The sequence below is a fragment of the Stenella coeruleoalba genome (assembly GCF_951394435.1).
Source record: "Stenella coeruleoalba genome assembly, chromosome: 5".
NCBI classification, from domain to species: domain Eukaryota; kingdom Metazoa; phylum Chordata; class Mammalia; order Artiodactyla; family Delphinidae; genus Stenella; species Stenella coeruleoalba.
This window is the reverse complement of record NC_137150.1, coordinates 132773741-132792577: the sequence shown is the minus strand read 5'-3', so window position 1 is coordinate 132792577 and position 18837 is coordinate 132773741. Positions and strand designations below refer to the sequence as shown.

Here is an 18837-nt window from a genome sequence, read left to right as displayed (position 1 = left end):
TAGAGACTGACTGACAGAAAACATCTCGGTGATGTGCCTTGGTTGGAAGAAATGCCTGTGCTGCTCCATGACTTTCAGATTCTTTTCTTGAAACAGGTTTTCCCTCAGAGTAAAAGCAAAACATGAATTTTCAAAAACTGTCGTACCTGATTCCCATCCAGGTTGGAAGAGGGTACATTTTAAGGGAGATCTATTTATTTTTCTCGGATGTTTAGGCTCGAAATAAACAGATACACAGTAGTTTGTTTTTGGAATTAACTTGTTGATGATATAAATGAAATTTTCAGTGACGTTTCCATTTATTTGGGGTTTATGCTATAAAAATAAACAAAAACATCAGTAAGACTTTAAGTGAGAATTTCATTTAGACGCAAGCCTTAAGAGAGTCTTTAGAGATTTGTCTTCAAATCTTAAACAGGGATAGAAATATCATAGGCTTGGCAAGAAAAAGTATTTTATCAGTTACTTGGGGCAAGCAATTTATCACAAAACTACATGTACGTGTATACACACACATACATGCACACGCACACACACAGGCACACATACATTTTTAAACCATGAAATCTAGTCTAGCAACTTCCTTTTACAAATGAGGAGGAAAAAGTCCCAATGAGGAATAAAGGTCTCCATGATGTCATGTTTGCAGTAAGATAATCTTGCAAAAATAAGAAAATAAGATTATCCTATTTCATTAATGATACGTGTCTATACTTCAGAAACTGCTTTTATACATATTAACTCATTTGATTATCAAAAGAGTCTGCAGGGCTTCCCTGGTGGCGCAGTGGTTGAGAGTCCGCCTGCCGATGCAGGGGACGCGGGTTTGTGTCCCGGTCTGGGAGGATCCCGCGTGCCGCGGAGCGGCTGGGCCCGTGAGCCATGGCCGCTGAGCCTGCGCGTCTGGGGCCTGTGCTCCGCAACGGGAGAGGCCACAGCGGTGAGAGGCCCGCGTACCGCAAAAAAAAAAAAAAAAAAGAGTCTGCAAAGCAGGCATTATTCCCATTCTCCAGGTGAGGAAACTGCAGCTCAGAGTGGTTAAGTAACCTCCTCAAGGCCACACAGCTTATCTGTGGCAGAACTGAGGCTGATGTCTAGTTTCCCTGTCTTCTCCTTAAAAACACTTTGCCTCTTCTTCCCCAGCTACTTCTGTTCCATTTTGGAATTAAAGAGATGATCTGAAGGTTCTTTCCTGAAGAATAACTTTTGTATAATGTTTTATAGTTTTCAAAGTACATCCTTACCAGTAGTTTTATAAATGAGGATTTCCACCAGCTCAAATACAGCCTTCTATAATAATATTTTTCTGCAAGTTTATATTTGAAAGGAGGAGGAATTATTTTTGAACACCCTGCCCCCGTAGCAAACTAAAAGCTCATGCCTGGAAAACAAGCAATGAGGAAGAAAAAGGACAGAAACCACAAGTGTCATGGTGAGAGGGCTGTCCTCGAAGGGAAACTGCAAACCGACAGTGGAGAGTCAGAACCTCTGGGTTGCATACCTGGCATAGTCGTTGCGGCCATCGTGTGATTTTAAGTCGGCAACGTTTGCTGCCTGTTTCACCGGAAGCTCCCTCCCACTGTGACGCGTAGGCGTAGTCCCTGCTCCTCTCGTGCTCATGAGATTCCGTCCACTCTCATCTCCTCCCCCAGACATTGCTCCCTGCCATGCACGCCCCGGAACATGCCTTCTTCACACGAACATGCTGTCATTTCTTCCATCTTAAAGAGTCCCTCCCTCGACCTCACTTTTTCCTCCAGGTACCACAGCATCTCTCTCCTTCCCTTTATAGAGAAACTACGGAGACCTCTTTCCTAAAGTCAGACCACACGGAAGCCTAGACCCTTCAGTTTTAATTGTTCAAATCATTACAGATTTTTTTTTTTTGGCAATGTATTCATTGCCAACTCAGTACTGTTTTGACCACTTACCTTCTTAACGGTCCCCCCTGATTGTTCTTCAATTAATGCTAAGTAAAACTGTAATTCTTCCTCATCTGGTATCTTGGGAGCGACAGACTGAAATTTCACATTGACACTGATGTGGTCTGTAAAACCAACAATCTCAAACTCTGGTGGGTCCAAAGGCAGTGCTTAGAAAACAAAACAAACCCCAAGGTCAGTCAATAAACAGCATAACCGTAATGATACCGCTGTCATGATGCAACCATACCTCTTTACAACTGTCTTTTAATTCCCCGTGGCCCTCGTTGAGGTGTGGGTTATATATTCTTTTTATTGGTGAAAAACTGAGAACAATAAAAGTGAAGTGATTTGTTCACTATTACCACAAGAAATGGAACACAGATTTGGGGATGAAAGTCAGTATTTCCCCAATGTTCAGGTTGTATTCTAAACATAAGAGTGAAAATGACTTCTTCTCATATAATAATAACACATAAACATTGCAGAAATATCAGAAAATACAGATAGGATTGTCTCTGAATGTGGTTAATCCTCTTTTGTCCATGCTGTACGTGTGTAAATATATCTACACATATAAAAACTGAACGAGTGTACACACACACACACACACACACACACATCTAAACTAAAATTAAGTCCTTCTTACACTGTTTTGCATGGTATATGTTTTCACTTAACTTATTTCATAAACATATTAATGCATGTTTATCTACATCATTACCTGGCAAACTAGGGCCCGTGGGTTAGCTTCTGCACAGCCTGCAGGTTTGGAATGGTTGTTATTTTTGAAAGGGTTGTGAACAAATGAAGGATATGTGACAGAGACCATACATGGCCCACAAAGCCCAAAGTGTTTCTTCTCTGGCCCTTTATAGAAAGTCACTGACCCTGATTCTTCATCATAGTTTTTCACAGCTAATTCTATTCCACTAAGCGGCTGTCCCATGATTTAACTAATTCACTCTTTTGAACATTTCGATTGGCTCTAAGTTTTCTGAATAGAATCTATACATCAGTGAGTATAGATTATAGCTCTAATTCTTAGAGCTCAATCTTTGCAAATTATTAGAGGAATTCTGGGTTAGAGCAGACACATGTTAAGCTTTTCAATACGTACTGCCAAACACCTTCAGAAAGGCTGTCAAAGCACGCTCCCTGCATTTCCTCCAAATCTGGGTATTTACACACTTTTAATATTTACCATTTTGAGTCTTGAAAAATGAGATCTCATTACTCTTTTAATATACACATTCTTTAATGGTCTGAGTACCATGTTCTATAAGTTGGGCTATTTCTTTTCTCTGTGGACACATACACAAACAGGCAAGTCCACAATTCCAGAGAATCTCATAAGTATCTAAGTTTGCCACAGCAGGATTCAGTTGTCATCTGAATACGTGCTTTGCTAAGCACATATATGAGAGTATACACCTACACAGCCTTTAACAGGACCCTGAAGTCGAATCTTTCTCTTGGAAACAGGCTGCAGATCAGGACACTGAAGAAGTGATGGAGTCTGGCTGAGAGCCACTGCCAGCTGCTCTGTAGCTGTTAACACAAGTGCCCATGGGAGCTGACTCCAGTTGTAGGGAAAGAAAGAGAGGGCAGACCCGCTCTTGGGATCCAGTCTTCTCTGAGTCTGGGCCCCGCGTGCGCACACACCTGGGCGTTCACACGTGCAAGAGCTACTGGGCTCTGATCTGGGGCAGGGGCTGAAGTATTAGGAAAACATTGGCCCAAGGAGTTGTGACAGCTCTTACAGGCCATCCGAACTCCGTTCCCCACTTCCTGTCGGGCTGTGAAACAACGCAAAAGGTAGCAGCTTCTATACACCAGAAATGAACACAACATTGTAAATCAACTCTACTTCAATAAAAAATAAATTCAAAAGAAAAACAGCAGCTACTACTGCCTGAATGCCTGCCTCGTACAGGCATGGATGCAAAGGACAGATTAGCATTCCACTTTTTGGAGAAGAAAACGGAGGCTCAGAGAAGAAAAGTCACCACTCCACGGTTACAGAGTTGGAAGTAGCAGGGCCAGGAGGTGAACCTTAGCCCTGCATCTAAAACACCTCTGTAGAACTTCCAACTTCATGGCAAAGCACATAACGATGATCTTGGTGATGATGATGAAGATAATAAACAAGATTGACTCACTGTCCATTGCCAGGAAGAAAGAGCCCATACAACTGACCAGCTCTGCGTTCCCTCTGAATCCAACCACTTTGGGGATGTACATCTCTGTCATGTTTACCCACACATCTGTTAGGTCACAGAATGATCTTGTGATATTTGTACAGTCCCCAACGATCTTCATATCTTCCTGTTTACTTTGAAAGGCAAAGAAATGGTAAAAGAAAACTTTAGCATTTATGGGACAAGAAACCATTAACTGCAAGCCCCACTTCCACATTCTCGTCTAGCTCTGCTCAAATGTCCCTGTGTTGTCATCTGCCCTCACAACCTTATTTCAAATGGCACACCTTACCCTGTGCCCTCCACCCCTCTCTCTTGATCCCTCTTTCCTGTCTCTACTTTTCTTCATACCATTTGCCACCGCCTGTCCCATTATATCTTTGTTTACTGATATCTCTGCCTACTTTCAGAATGTCTGCTCCAAAAGAGCAGGGATTTTGGTTCATGGTTTGACCCCTGGCATGTAGTAGGTGCTCAGTAAATATTTGCTGTATGAAAGAACGAGCAAATGTTGGGCATTCATGGCAGAGGCCCCAGATCTCCCGGCCCCTACAGACAATCATGGATGCCCCTCGCTGAGAACCCCTGTCTCTCTGGCTGAGGACCACATGGTCCAGTCCTAAGTCAGCCTGTGCTATATGGGGACAACACAGACATCTGCTCTCTTAAGCTTCAGAAAGGTAGGTGGGTGACACATGTGACTGCCTAACGCAGGGAGAAACTGCACGACTTCAGCAGGTACCAAAGAGAAACCCACAAGAGGCCCTCCAGTGGGTCAGTCAGCAGCAGCAAAGAGCTATAAGCCAAATAAACAGCCAACAAAAGGACACCCCGAAGGGCTACTGGATCAAAGTAATGGCTTAGGAGGGTGATTGTTAGACGTGGGAAGAAGAGAGCCAAAGAGGGCTCCATCCATTAGGTCATGAGTCCCTCAGCAACCCCTAAGTAGGAAGATTAGCACAGAGAGGCTGCACTCTGCGTGGGTTAGTGACCAAGCCAGACTTTGGACCTGGGCCTGTCTTAGTCTGGACCACGCAGCTTTCTGACGTGCCACATGCCTCCCTGAGTAAAAGAAAGTAAACACAACCCATCAATATGGTCACCAGATCTTTGGACTTCTGTCCTCAGAAAATGCGGCACTTTTCAACACCCAGACTTACTGAGTTAGAGAAATAATTGTGACAAACAGACACAATAATTATTTTGCTTCTGAGGCTTTGACATGTAGAAATCAGCTTTGGTTCTAAATGCAAGCTTTGTGAAAAATAACTTTGGGTTGTTCAAGTATTCAGTGTAATTAAAAATGGATGGGTCTTTTGTCTTTAGACTTTTAAAGCTCTGATTAAAAAACCGAAATTGAGAAGGGGCGAAAGAGGGGGAGAGAGAGAAAAGCTCTATCACAAGTAAGATCACCTCTTCCCCACTCCCCACATTATAGAAAGATAATATATTTAGCAAGAGAAAAATGAAATGTCAAACCAACCTCATGATGGTGTACCACAATGTATAGTGAGTTGGTACAATTGAATGGTTTTTTAATTCCCATGATAAGACTGACTGCAAATTTCGTAATGTCATCTTTAAAGTGCAAGATTCATCTGAAAAATCTAAAGGGAACAAGAGGAGAAAAAAAAAAAAGAAACAGAGATTGAAATTTGGAGCCCAGCGTTGTACCTCGGCCACTGTTCAAACTGTCCCTTGGGATCTGGAGCCCGACGCTTCTAGCAGAGAAGCCCTCCCAAGAGCCCTGGGATCTTGGAAACACAGAAGGAACTGGTTTGGCTGGACACGAGAATCTATTAATACGATTAATAGATAAGCAACACGTTGTCAGGGTGGACAAGCTTAGGAAACAGGAACTCAGCGCTTGTAAACAGAATTTGGGCTCACCCAATTATCACTGACTCTCAGCAGCTGTTTGGATCAAAACAACCTATGTCATCCTGGGCCACCCCATCCTCTCAAGTCAACCCTCAACCCCTGCTCCAGTCCCCCTAAGTAGCTTGGCCCATGGCAAGCTTGGCCTCCTCTGAATTCCCCATCACAGAGAGGAGAGGGAGAATGTGTGTCCAGATTGAATCTTCCATTTCATCCCCAAGCCTATGCTGAAGTATTGATAGGTGCTATGAACACACCCATTTTACAGACTGTGAAATTGAGAAGTCGAGTTATGTAATGTTAGGTAGCTGGGAAGTGGCAGCAGCAAAGGAGACTTCACAGCTACACTTGTCAAACCCTGCCTTATACGGTTAAAGTTTCCTGTGGTTAGGACCTGGGCCTTGGCTTTTTGGTTTCTAAATCTTCATCCCCCAGGACTCATCACAAGGCTGGATACATATTTAATGCATAGTGGTGTTCTGTGGACAGGTTTATATGTAGGTAAGAAATTTAGTTTAAAAAAATGTGTTTTCCCTTATCTGGTACCAGGTACCAGGTAACAGGTGGAAGAATGCAAATTAATGGGAAATTATTTCTGGATGATTTTTTGTTTGGTACAGTCTGTGTCTCCTCATTCTTCCATTAGTGAGAATATTAAGAGGTGAATATTCTTTTAAGGGGTTTAAAGATTAACTCTAGTGTTAATTTCTTATAATAGTTTTATGAGACAAATGTGAAAAACAGTACTGGCTAAATTCTCCTTTAACAGGGAAAGTTGTTTTTTTTTTTTTTGTGGTACGCGGGCCTCTCACTGCCGTGGCCTCTCCCGCTGCGGAGCACAGGCTCTGGACGCGCAGGCTCAGCGGCCATGGCTCCGCCGCATGTGGGATCTTCCCGGACCGGGGCACGAACCCGTGTCCCCTGCATCGGCAGGCGGACTCTCAACCACTGCACCACCAGGGAAGCCCAGGGGGAAAGTATTTGAGGAAAAAGATTCAAACAAAATGGCAACAGATCTGGGATCAGGAATCATATTTCCCACACTTTTGACTTCTAAATGGTCACTCCAACACTCTGACCCTTACACAAAATTTTGTCAAGCCAAGAAAAATCTCTTACCAGGCAAAACATACGAAATACCAAACATGAGGCTGATGTGCACTGGGAAGAAGAAAAACATGTTAGACAAGCAACAACACTTTCACCAGGTTCAATTTACGATTGCTACTCTGAGTCTGGGATTCTTCCTCACAGATGTATTTATATTGGATTGAGACTTTTCTTGCGCTAAAGAAAAAAAGCTCAAGTAAACGGTTCTTTTTTTGCGGTACGCGGGCCTCTCACTGTTGTGGCCTCTCCCGTTGCGGAGCACAGGCTCCGGACGCGCAGGCTCAGCGGCCATGGCTCACGGGCCCAGCCGCTCCGCGGCACGTGGGATCTTCCCGGACCGGGGCACGAACCCGTGTCCCCTACATCGGCAGGCGGACTCTCAACCACTGCGCTCCCAGGGAAGCCCAAGTAAACGGTTCTTAGAGAGCTGACTTTGGTATCAGCAGCTCGTTGTCTAAGGATGTTTCGTCCTGACCGGATCCAAAATAAGATGTCTGGGAGCTGATCCTAGTCATGAGGGTTGGCTGGTTGAGGGACTGTCCTGAGAAGCAGTCATCTGTCTGGAACAATTCTCAGAATATGAATAAGCATGTTGCTAATTAAAGGATTTCCAAGGTAAAGATATTTACCAGGGTTGGTGGAAGAAGAAAGGTCTTGGTGATGGGAAGCGGGGATTCTCATGTGTTTCCTGGATGTCACCACAACTTGGCGAGTCGGGGGGCGGGTTAGGGGCATTTTTAGTAGGTGGGGGAACAAGGCTGTCATATACTCTCCAATGCATGGCACTTGTCTGGGGAGAAGTGACCAACTCATGGCTACCTTACTGATAAACTATGGAACAGATGACACAGTGATACTGAAATAGAATCAAAAGAATGGTAAAGAAAAGGCACACATGAATAGGGCTATGGAGAAAGAAATCAATAATAAATGAAGTGTGGAAACAAAAGTTCAGGGATGACTTTTTGGTTTTGTGTTGAGGAGGGAGATAAGGCGTCTGGCCTCTTTCCAAAGTAGGAATATAGTGATAAACTCCACCCTGGATTAGAATGAGGGTATTAAGGGAAATTACTCTTCAAATTACAGTGAGGCTAACCCTGTTCATTACTGAGCCTTAAGTTAATTATTATTTGTTTGTTTTCCTAAAACAACAGTAGGGCAGAAACCCATTGTGAATCAAACCATTAACGGTTGTTTCCTATCTACATTCCAATTGGCTCTTTTTTATTTTTAACATCTTTATTGGGGTATAATTGCTTTACAATGGTGTGTTAGTTTCTGCTTTATAACAAAGTGAATCAGTTATACATACACATATGTTCCCATATCTCTTCCCTCTTGCGTCTCCCTCCCTCCCACCCTCCCTATCCCACCCCTCCAGGCGGTCACAAAGCACCGAGCTGATATCCCTGTGCTATGCGGCTGCGCAGCTGATACTGGATCCTCAAGGCAGGGAAATCAATTGGCTACTCCCTAACAGGGTCCCTGGCAATGGAGCTATGAGAAAAGTAACACTTACCCATGGGATACAAATTAAGTGGTCCAACCGCTGAGACATTCTGGCTCAAAACCATCTTTGTTATTTTATATGTCCTTTCTTTACTTTCACATCTGAAAAGCAATCAATATTAGGTGATCAAAATTCTGAAGTGTCTCATTAAACTGCAAAGATAACGGGCAAAGACAAGACAATGAAAGATCAGCAGGAGATTCCTGATTCCAGGCCCTTCTGGGAGCTGGACCATTTACCCCATTACATGAGCAGCTTTACCTCAGCTTCTGGGACCAATTCCCTACCTAGGCAGGTAGAAATTTTAAATTTAACTTTTGAACAGATAACATAGTCATTTGGTTCCAAAATTTTAAACATACAAAAAAGTAAATAGTGAAAAGTCTTGCTTCCTTCAGAAAACTATTTTTATTTGTTTTTTTGGTGAGTTCTTCAGAATATCTTCATGCATAAGCAAAAACAAACATGTACTCTTATCCCCCCCCAGCCCTTTTTTTTTTTACACAGAGATAGCATATACATTCCCTGTCCAATTCCTGCTTTTTCTACTTAAAAATATATTGGGGAGATCTTTCTACATCAGCACCAAAGAGAATTTCCTTGTGTTTTTAAATAGTTGCATAGTCTGCTCTATGGACATACCATGATTTATATAATCAGTCCCCACGACGAACATCTGAGTGGCTGCCAACTGTTTCTGCAATGGATAATCTTGGAAATGCCTTATTCTGCACATGTCAAGTCTAAGTGTGAGAAAGATTCCAGAAGTAGGATTGCTAGGCCAGAGGGTGTATCAGTCAGGGTCCCAGCAGGAAACAGCACATTCAAGTTAGGATAATTTGAGGAAGATTTTAATCAAGGGACTATTTACTATTGTGTGAGCCAGATGCAGGCCAACCACAAGGAGGAGTGTAGTATCTGAAACTAACAACAGCAGGGGTTCTTACCATCCTGGGCTTGAGGCGCAGGGGGAAGATATCAACACTGGAATTTGGAAGGAGAGAATCCTGTGTGAGGAGCTAGGATGTAAGCCGACCCTAGGTGACTGTGCAGCGAGGGGGCTGAGGGATAAACGTTCCTCACTGTCTTCTCTTACCTGGGGCTCCCCATTGGCTGAACCCAATCAGAAGTCACAGGACAAGGCTGCGGGCAGCTGTACCCATACAAGACAGGATCCCAGGGCACAGGAAAGGGTGGGCAAGGTGGAGGCTGGGTTTGCAGGGGCAGACAGAAGAGACCTGGCACAAGGGGCCGTTTGTAATTTTTCCTGCTTTTCTTCGGCCGCACGGCGTGTGGCTTGTGGGATCTTAGTTCCCCGACCAGGAATCGAACCCGTGCCCTCTGCAATGAAAGCGCAGAGTCCTAACCAGTGGACCACCAGGGAAGTCCCTGCATTTGTAATTTTGATCGAAACAGTCACACTCTCGCCACTTGTGGCTGTAACAATGTACACAACTGCCTGCGACGTGCGAGAATTTCTGCTTCCCCACAAAGGAAGTGCTTGTGGGGATGGGTAGTGATTATGATCGTGATAACCATCAAGCTCTTGGATTTCTAAAAATTAAATTCATAAATGCAAAGTTGTCTTCGGACTAATATTCATTTTGTATTTCTCTTATTCTGGGTAAGATTGAGCATGTTTTCATAGATGGAAGAGCTATTTCCTTTCTTGTTATCTGTCTGTATCTTTGTCCATTTTTCTATTGAGCTGTTGCTTTTGTTTCTTATTGGTTCGAAGGAGCTTTTAAAGTATGAGGGAAACTGGCCCTTTGTGATATGAATCACGTCTTTTTTAATTTTTCTCTGCCGTTGTCACTTTTCTCTGTCACTTGTCCTTTGATTTGCCCGTGCTATCTGTGTTTTTTTAATTATTTTTTTTATTTTTTATTTTTATCTGTGTTTTTTAAACCATGCAGAAACTTCTGGGTTCTATGCTTTCAGATTTAAAGGTATTTTCTTTCTTAGCACCTGCATTTTGAGTTACAGCTAGAAAGTCTTCCTCCCTCCAAGGTGAGAAAGGAATTCTTCAAACATTTTAAGGAACCCCCAATCGGTCTCATTCCTTCTCTCCCTCGGAGCTTTCGTCTCCCTCCATCCAAACAACTGGGTGTTCTTCAGTCCCCCAAAACACGGAGGCAGTATCAAGCCCCGAGTCAAAATGAAAATGGGAGCATGCCTTGAAGTAGCAAACTCAAGAAGCAAACCAGACTCAGGAAGGTAGCAAGGAGGAAGAGGGGGTCCCCCCAGGCACACAGCCAGCTCAAGAAGCACTCTCTCATGCACAGGGATACTCGGGGCCAGTGCCACTCCCCACAGGTGCACACATGCACTTGCACCTGAAGGATGCTGGGAACCCTCTCCTGTTGCCACCCAGCACACCAGCCTGGGATGGGCTTGGGAAAATCAAACCCTGAGTCTCCCCTTTCCAAGGATCTGCCATCCCAATCCACAGCGTGCTGGTGACGCTGAAGTGTCTTTAAACCTCTGCTCCTGGCCACGCTATGTACCTGAATCAAGGCTGACCTAGAAACTTCACCCGCGATGGACCAGCTAGCCACGCCCTGGGTGAGGCGGGCCGGGGGCAGCTTCCAGTCTGCCTAGCCTACCCTCCCTGTACACATGCCAGGTGGGCATCAGTGCAACATGGGAGTCTCCCACTGGATGCAACCCAGCTGCTGCCCCCATGAAGAGTGTCAACAGTCAAGGGGTGTAGAGAGAGAGGCCAGGCAGGATCCCCATCCTGCAGAGAAGGGGCGAGTAAGACCCAAGTGTGAACTGAGACTCCAAGCCTGCCGTGTGTTCCATTGTCCCACCAGATTTCACTAACAAAACACAAGTTCAAAGATAAAATGATTAAGAATTTCAAGACAACCACAGGAGAGCAATCAACCAAGTGTGGGACTCTTCTACATGCAGGGCCCCTGGGGACTGAAGCCGGCCCCGGCTACAGTGATGAGAGTAACGAGAGCTTCAGGAAGCCTGATCTGGTTGGAGTCTGGGAGAGTTTTAAGGAGCTTCATGAACAAATCCAGGCAGGATGCCAAGATGGGAAATTAGATTTTCCAAGCAAGCAAGCATCTAGTACCAGAAGCCTAACTGGAAGTGGAGTATGAGTCACCAGGAACAAAGAGAGGGAAGAGGCGTCCCCTGGCCCAGTGCAGGACAGCAGGACTTCTAATTGTGTAGTAGTGTGTGTGTACTTCTCAGCTGCTGAAGACAGGGAAGGTTTTGCAGATGCAGAACAAAGGCAAAGATGTGATACCATCAGAACAAAACAGAGGAACCAGAGGCCACAAGACAGATGACCAGATAACAAGGGAGTCACACGCAAAGTGGCATTCTACAACCCTGGTGCGCCCATCACCTAGGGAACGTCCACAACCGTGCAGGCCCTCTGCTGAGGAGTAATGATGGGAGATGACATCACATCTCACAAAGATATCTCTGTGGATGTTCTGAATGGATACAATGTTATGGGATAAGTTGAGGTGCCTGGATAGCTCATGGGTGGTAGGTGGCAATTTTGACTTGGAATCTTTTGGATTTCTCTAGAAAACCCTGGTGAGACCTGATAGCGTGATAGTCAGGAGGACTTTTTAATGTGTTTCTAGCTTGAATTCAAGTCTGCTGTTTCGTGTGCTATGAAATGCCAGTTGTAATTCGGTGATTCTTCACTTGGATTAAATGCTCACGTTCGCACTTAGATCTGGCTTTTGCACAATATAAAGGAGAATCGTAAGATTCATGCTAGTAATTACATTTATGGTTTTTTACTTAGAATGATCTTCAATAGAAAAAAAAAAGGGCAAGTTGAGAGACACCATTGAAGAAAAGAAAAAGCTTTATATTTTAGTACCTTTGGTGGTACTTTTTCCTACTTTTTAATCCAATGGGGCCCTGCATTTTAATTTTGCTCTGGGCCTTGCAAATTCTGCCACCAGCCCAGCCTGTAGTTCACTGCTGCCTGACAAGAAACCAAAGGCTTAGGTTGAATTCAAGGCTGCCACCAGCCTTTCCAGTGTTCCCACTACTGTCCCACACAAGTGCGGAGCTCTGGGCAACACATCACATCCTGCTCTGACACTCCCATCACCACCCACCCTGCCCCCTCCCCGACTCCCCACCCAGCAATCCTTGCCATTGCTACCCAAAGAAAAAACTATCCATTTTTAAGGCCCAGCTCAAAGAGATGCAACCTGGGCAAAGTGATTCTTCTCTGAATTTCAACTCCTCCTAAACAGACAGACAGACAGACAGACAACCCTCACGGAACTTGCTGCCCCCTATTCTCCTGGTAGAGAGCAGAATTCTGTCTTTTCTCCTACCCAGCACAGCCTGACACCTTGCGCATCTTTGCTAATCAACGAATAAATGGATTCAGAAAGACTCTACAAATAAAACTACATACTTTTTCTCCTGGATATTAAAAAAATAGATACAAAAAAAAGCACAAAGAAGAAAGTAACAATCATCTTTATTTTTACCACCAAGCACCAACCATTGTTTACATCTTGGCATATTTGTTTCTAGTTTATGTCTTGTTTTAGTAAAAATACTTCTACACGCTCATTAAAAAAATTAAAAATAATGTATAAAAGTAAAATCCCAGCATCCTGATATTTCCGTCATTAACATTAGGTGAACAGAATCCCAGAGATCTTTCTGTGCATAGACACACACAACACACACACTCACACAGATGTTTCTGTCTAAATTTAATTTTACTTGGAAAAAAAACTGAAGCAAAGGCTGAAGAAATTGTTGACATTTAAATGATTTCCATAAGAAAGAATAGCTCCCTAAAATATCCCTCTAAAGTTAAAGAAAATTACAAGACATCAGGAAGTTGGAATATGATCTGTTCACAGCATTCTAACTGTTCGACCCTGTTTACCGATCCATGCTTTCAAACGAGAGAACTAGGACTTCCTTGGTGGTGCAGTGGTTGGGAATCAAGTCATTTCCTGCGACAAACTGGTCAAACCTTATCACAGATGCGCATATAACTAGGAAACATTTTCTTTAGAGCAAATTTTGCTATGGCCTCGCTTCCACCCCTTTTGTCTCCAAGCCAGAACGGTAGGGTGGAGGATACTTTGAAACCTGTCCAAGATGCGGGACAAGCGACGGAAGGCCTGTTGGTCTCAGCTGCCGGGGTCAGTTAGTGTGACACCTGGGGGAGGGGGGGACTCCAGCCCTCTCGCTGGCTGCACCTGCCTCTGCACCTCCCACCTCGTTCTGCTCAGTTTCTAAGACTTTTTGCCAAACAAAAGCAAGGAAATCAAACAAACATTAAAAGAGAGAGACAGACAGACAGACGGGACATCTAGAGTTTCTCAAAGCCATCGCTAGCCACACAAGTGGGTCGATGGATCCAATTAACTGGGTTTAACTGGTTTCTTTGGTCAGGGTTGAAACGCGAGCGTCGACTCGCACCCGGTTCCTCATTCCTTCCCGACCCTGGAGGGGGACCCACTCCTGTCCCCGCGACGCTGTCCCATCGCCCCGTCCTCCCTCCAGCTTCCAAGCGATGGGTCTGAAAGGACATAGGACACTCCAGCTCCGGTGGCCCCTCCGTGACCCTCTTTCGCCCGGGAACAAGGGATGGCTAAAGTCAGTTTGCTCTCTTGGAGGGCGGGCGGAAAACCCCGGACCGGAGACCCGAGCCGGTAACTCAGTTTTGCAAGGCGCTGTGGATCGAGAGGCGTTTTACTTTTGAACTTGACAGTGGCTCTCATCTCGCAGCGGCCCGCACTCTCGGTGTGGCAGGTGGTGGAGCCGCAGGGCTGGGCGCGTGAAGACGGCTCCCAGGAGGGGCGATGAGCGCGGGACGGCCGGCCAGGGCCGAGGGCAGCGCGGCCGCGGGGGCCCGTCAGTGGACCCACTCCAACGACCCGCCGGGTCGCGGGGGGCGTGGGCAGGCGGCGGCCCCCGGGAGAAGGGCGGCGGCAAACCCCCCCCACCCCGGCCCGGAGCGTCCGCGGGAGCCCGTGGAGTCCGGGTCGCGGGAGAGACAGGAATCTGGAGAGGGATTCCGGGAAGCGGCTGCGGGGAGGCGGCGTTCGCCCGGTTCCCGTCCCCTGTCCCCGCCTCCCCAGTAGCCCCACATTACCTCGGCTGTTTGGCCTCGCCGTTGTCCTCGGGGTGCCAGCCTCGGGCGCACCCTCCGCAGCCGGGTTCCGCCGCCACCCCTCCGCACCCTTGGTCGGCGCTCGCGACCAGGATGCGCGCGGCTGGCGGCCCCTTCGGCAGTGACGGCTGTCGTAGGGCAAAGGCGAGAGAAGTGGCGGGGTGGTGGCCCTCAACCTCCGCTCCGAGGATGCCCCGGATAGGTCCTCGGGGTCTCCTCCCCGAGAGGTGGAGCAAGTCTTTAGTGCGGGTGCGCGCGCCGAGCGCCGGCCCCCAGCGGAGAGCTCGGGCCCGGGCGGGGCGGGGACACCAGATCTTGGTAATTTACCCAGATTTATTAAGACGGCGCCTTCCGCCGCCACCCCTCTTCCATGTAAGCTCCACTGGGGAAGAGAGAAAGGATTTTGGCTGTTGTGTTTACAGCAGGGCTGGAACAGTGCCTGTCACTTAGAACAATACCTAGCACATTTATCTACTCAATAAAAATGTGTTGAATGAATGAATGAACGAAAGACCGAACGGGCTCTCTCCTGCACCACCCCCTCTTTACTAGTTCCACAAATTGCTCAGATCATAATTCTCCAATCAATAAAACAGGGATAAAAATAGCTATCATTGAGTCGTAAAAGCTTGGTATAGTTCCAGGCTCAAGCAGAACTTTGTAAACATGGTAAATATTGGCTCCCTCCCCCTTCTCTGTGGGTCTTTCCTCTGTGCTCCTGGTTGCCCAGTCCTCCACCGATCAATGTCTTTGGGGGTAGGTAGAGAGGAAAGACAGTCCCTCATTATTTTGTTTACCTATCATTTATATCCCATCAATTTCCAAAATAGAACATGAGGTAGCTTTCAGTAAAATGTATGTAAATTAAAAAAAATTATTTCTATTTATGTTTTGGCCGTGCCCAGGGGCATGCCAGATGCAGGATGCTAGTACCCCAACCATGGTTGGAACCGTGCCCCCAGAAATGGAAGGGCGGATTCGTAACCACTGGACCACCAGAGAAGTCCCAAATGTATGTATATTTTGAACATTAAAGCTACTGAAATATACATGTTAAAATCCTTTTGAAGGAGGAGAAGAAAAAGAAAAAACAACTAACCATCTAGGTAATTCTAATTGAGAATTCAGTTTCACTTTCAGTTTTCTGACAAGGAAGGAGTACGATGCTTCACACTTTTTGTAGATGTTAAAAAAGAACATTTTCGTCCATCAAATTAACTAACATTGGCTGTTGCCCCTCTGTACGAAAGGCACAGAGACGATCATAAGAGGATGTCAGACTGCTTCACATGTTACCCTTACTCTTCATTCAAGAGGAACAGAGTTCCCACCAGTCCCATAAAACCCGACGGGAACTCACCATGGGGCCTTGGTCCTCTCAAAAGACATTCAACATTGAAAATATTTTCAGCAGCAGTTTAAGAGAAGATGCAGAAATAGTCTCTGAAAGTGGAGGAAAGCCAATTCAAAATTGCATGTACCTTTTTATAAAGACATATGCATATGTTACAACTAAAAATATATCAAAATGTTAACTATGACTAATTGAAGATTGGGTGATTATATATGATTATTTTTTTCTTTTTACTTTCTAAATTTTCTAGGTAAAAATTTTTACTTATACAATCAGGGAAAAGATTCGCTTAAAAACAAATGCTGGACTTCCCTGGTGGCACAGAGGTTAAGAATCCACCTGCCAATGCAGGGGACATGGGTTCGAGCCCTGGTCCAGGAAGATCCCACATGCCGTGGAGCAACTAAGCCCGTGTGCCACAACTACTGAGCCTGTGCTCTAGAGCCTGTGTGCCACGACTACTGAGCCCACGTGCCACAACTACTGAAGCCTATGCGCCTAGAGCCCATGCTCCGCAGCAAGAGAAACCACCGCAATGAGAAGCCTGCGCACCTCAACAAAGAGTAGCCCCCGCTCTCTGCAACTAGAGAAAGCCCACGTGCAGCAACAAAGACCCAACACAGCTGAAAATTAAAAACAAAAACAAAAACAAAAAACAAATGCTGTCCACCCCAAGATGTAAAGAGTTTAGTATTTGTCACTCCACTCTTCACAAGAGAAAAGCTGAACCAATGGTAAAATCAACTCTTCTTAGATCCATTAGTGAATGGAGGTCACAGGGCAAACTGCAGCCCCCAAAACTGGAGAGACGGGCAAATGCAGAGAATCAGTAGACAAGGAGCAGAAGCCTCAGAAAACAGGAAAACAAACCGTGCTTGACTTACTGCTGGAGGCTGAGCATGGACTAGCTTGAGAGTTAAAAACTCCTGGGGCGGGGCGGGGCGGGGGGTGGGGCTTTTCTGATGGCGCAGTGGTTGAGAGTCTGCCTGCCGATGCAGGACACATGGGTTCGTGCCCCGGTCCGAGAAGATGCCGCGGAGCGGCTGGGCCCGTGAGCCATGGCCGCTGAGCCTGCCGCGTCCGGAGCCTGTGCTCCGCAACAAACTCCTGGGGAAAAATCGGCCCGGATGTAGAGCTGGAGGTGCCTGAAGGCGTGTCTGACGCGGAGCTGGGCGGGGTAGAGAGTAGGGGACAGTAGTCGTCGAGATGGTGGGAGAAGGAGGAGGGGGCGGCAATCACTTAAAATTGGTGCCGAAGCAGGACCGGAAGCCTAAATTCCAGGAGGATGAGAGAGTGCTGTGCTTCCGTGGACCTCTTCTTTATGAAGCAAAATGTGTATAGGTGGTCATAAAGGATAAACGGGTGAAATACTTTATACATTACAGTGGTTGGAATAAAAATCGAGATGAATGGGTTCCAGAAAGCGGAGTACTCAAATACGCGGACACCAATTTGCAGAAACAACAAGAACTTCAAAAAGCCAGCCAGGAGCAGTATGCAGAGGGGAAGATGAGAGGGGCTGCCCCTGGAAAGGAGACTTCTGGTCTGCAACAGAAAAGTGTTGACGTGAAAACAAAAAAGAACCAACAGAAAACAACTGGAAATGGAGATGGTGGTAGCACCAGTGAGACACCCCAGCCTCCTACAAGAAAAGGGCCCGAGGAGACCCGATTGTTGAAAATGAGGAAATATTCATGAACAGAGTTGAAGTTAAAGATTCCTGAAGAACTAAAACCATGGCTTGTTGATGACTAGGACTTAATTACCCGGCGAAAACAGCTCTTTTATCTTCCTGCCAAGAAGAATGTGGATTCCATTCTAGAGGATTTTGCAAATTATGAGAAATCTCGAGGAAACACAGATAATGAGTATGCTGTTAATGAAATTGTGGCAGGGATAAAGGAGTACTTCAGTGCAATGTTGGGCACCCAGCTACTCTACAAATTTGAGAGACCACAGTATGCTGAAGTTCTCACAGATCACCCCGATATGCCTATGTCCCCGGTGTACGGAGTGCCACAACTACTGAGATTATTTGTACGTATTGGAGCAATGTTGGCCTATACACCTCTGGATGAGAAGAGCCTTGCTTTATTACTGAATTATCTTCATGGTTTCCTAAAATACCTGGCAAAGAACTCTGCAACTTTGTTTAGTGCCAGTGATTATGAAGTGGCTTCTGAATACCACTGGAAAGCTGTGTGAGGTGCTTATACTCACTCATGTTTGGATCTCTGTAAACACATTTTTGTTTCTTAGTGCTTCTCTTGTACAAATGATGCACTTTGGAAATGTTACTGTAAACAGAAGTGATGTTTGTTTTCTGTTTGATTTTAAACAGCAAATAAAAGGGGTTACAGCTCCTTTTTTCTTTTCTTTTCTTTTTTTTCATTTCAAAGTTGCTACCAGTGTATTCAATGATGGACAACAGAGAGACGTACTGTAGAGTGTTTTATTGCTTAGTTGACAAAGCTGCTTTTGAATGCTGGTGGTTTTATTCCTCTGACACTACACACTTTATAATATGTTAATACTATATGACAAAATGCTAGTTCCTAAGGTTCAATTCAGTGTGTATAACTGAACACACTCGTCCATTTGTGCTCCCCCTTTTTTTTATGGTGCTGACAGTAAAGACCCCGTCCTTTGCAAGTCATCTATGTTGTTCCTTAGGCATTTTATCTTTGCTCAGATTGTCAGAGAATGGTGGCTTGTTTCATGGTTTTCGTATT

General features: G+C 45.5%; 1 protein-coding gene and 1 pseudogene across 3 annotated transcripts in view; one reads left to right on the top strand and one right to left on the bottom strand.

Annotated features, from left to right (window-relative positions):
• LOC307186871 (interleukin-10 receptor subunit beta-like) overlaps nucleotides 1–15019 on the bottom strand; it is a 49518-nt gene extending 34499 nt beyond the window's left edge. Inside the window, exons 1-7 of one of the 2 annotated variants that reach the window (XM_079922465.1) lie at nucleotides 14734–15019; nucleotides 8631–8722; nucleotides 7121–7162; nucleotides 5607–5730; nucleotides 4085–4257; nucleotides 1932–2092; nucleotides 147–315 (exon numbers count right to left, since the gene is read on the bottom strand). In XM_079922465.1, coding sequence (XP_079778591.1) covers nucleotides 147–315; nucleotides 1932–2092; nucleotides 4085–4257; nucleotides 5607–5730; nucleotides 7121–7162; nucleotides 8631–8685 — 724 coding nt within the window. In that variant the 5' untranslated portion in view covers nucleotides 8686–8722; nucleotides 14734–15019. The remainder of the gene's footprint in view (nucleotides 1–146; nucleotides 316–1931; nucleotides 2093–4084; nucleotides 4258–5606; nucleotides 5731–7120; nucleotides 7163–8630; nucleotides 8723–14733) is intronic. The other variant, XM_079922460.1, reaches the window with a different exon arrangement.
• Nucleotides 15020–17361: 2342 nt separating this feature from the next.
• LOC307187142 (mortality factor 4-like protein 1) lies at nucleotides 17362–18563 on the top strand (annotated as a pseudogene). Its single transcript has one exon. The product of its transcript is annotated as a mortality factor 4-like protein 1 (transcript).
• Nucleotides 18564–18837: the final 274 nt, after the last annotated feature.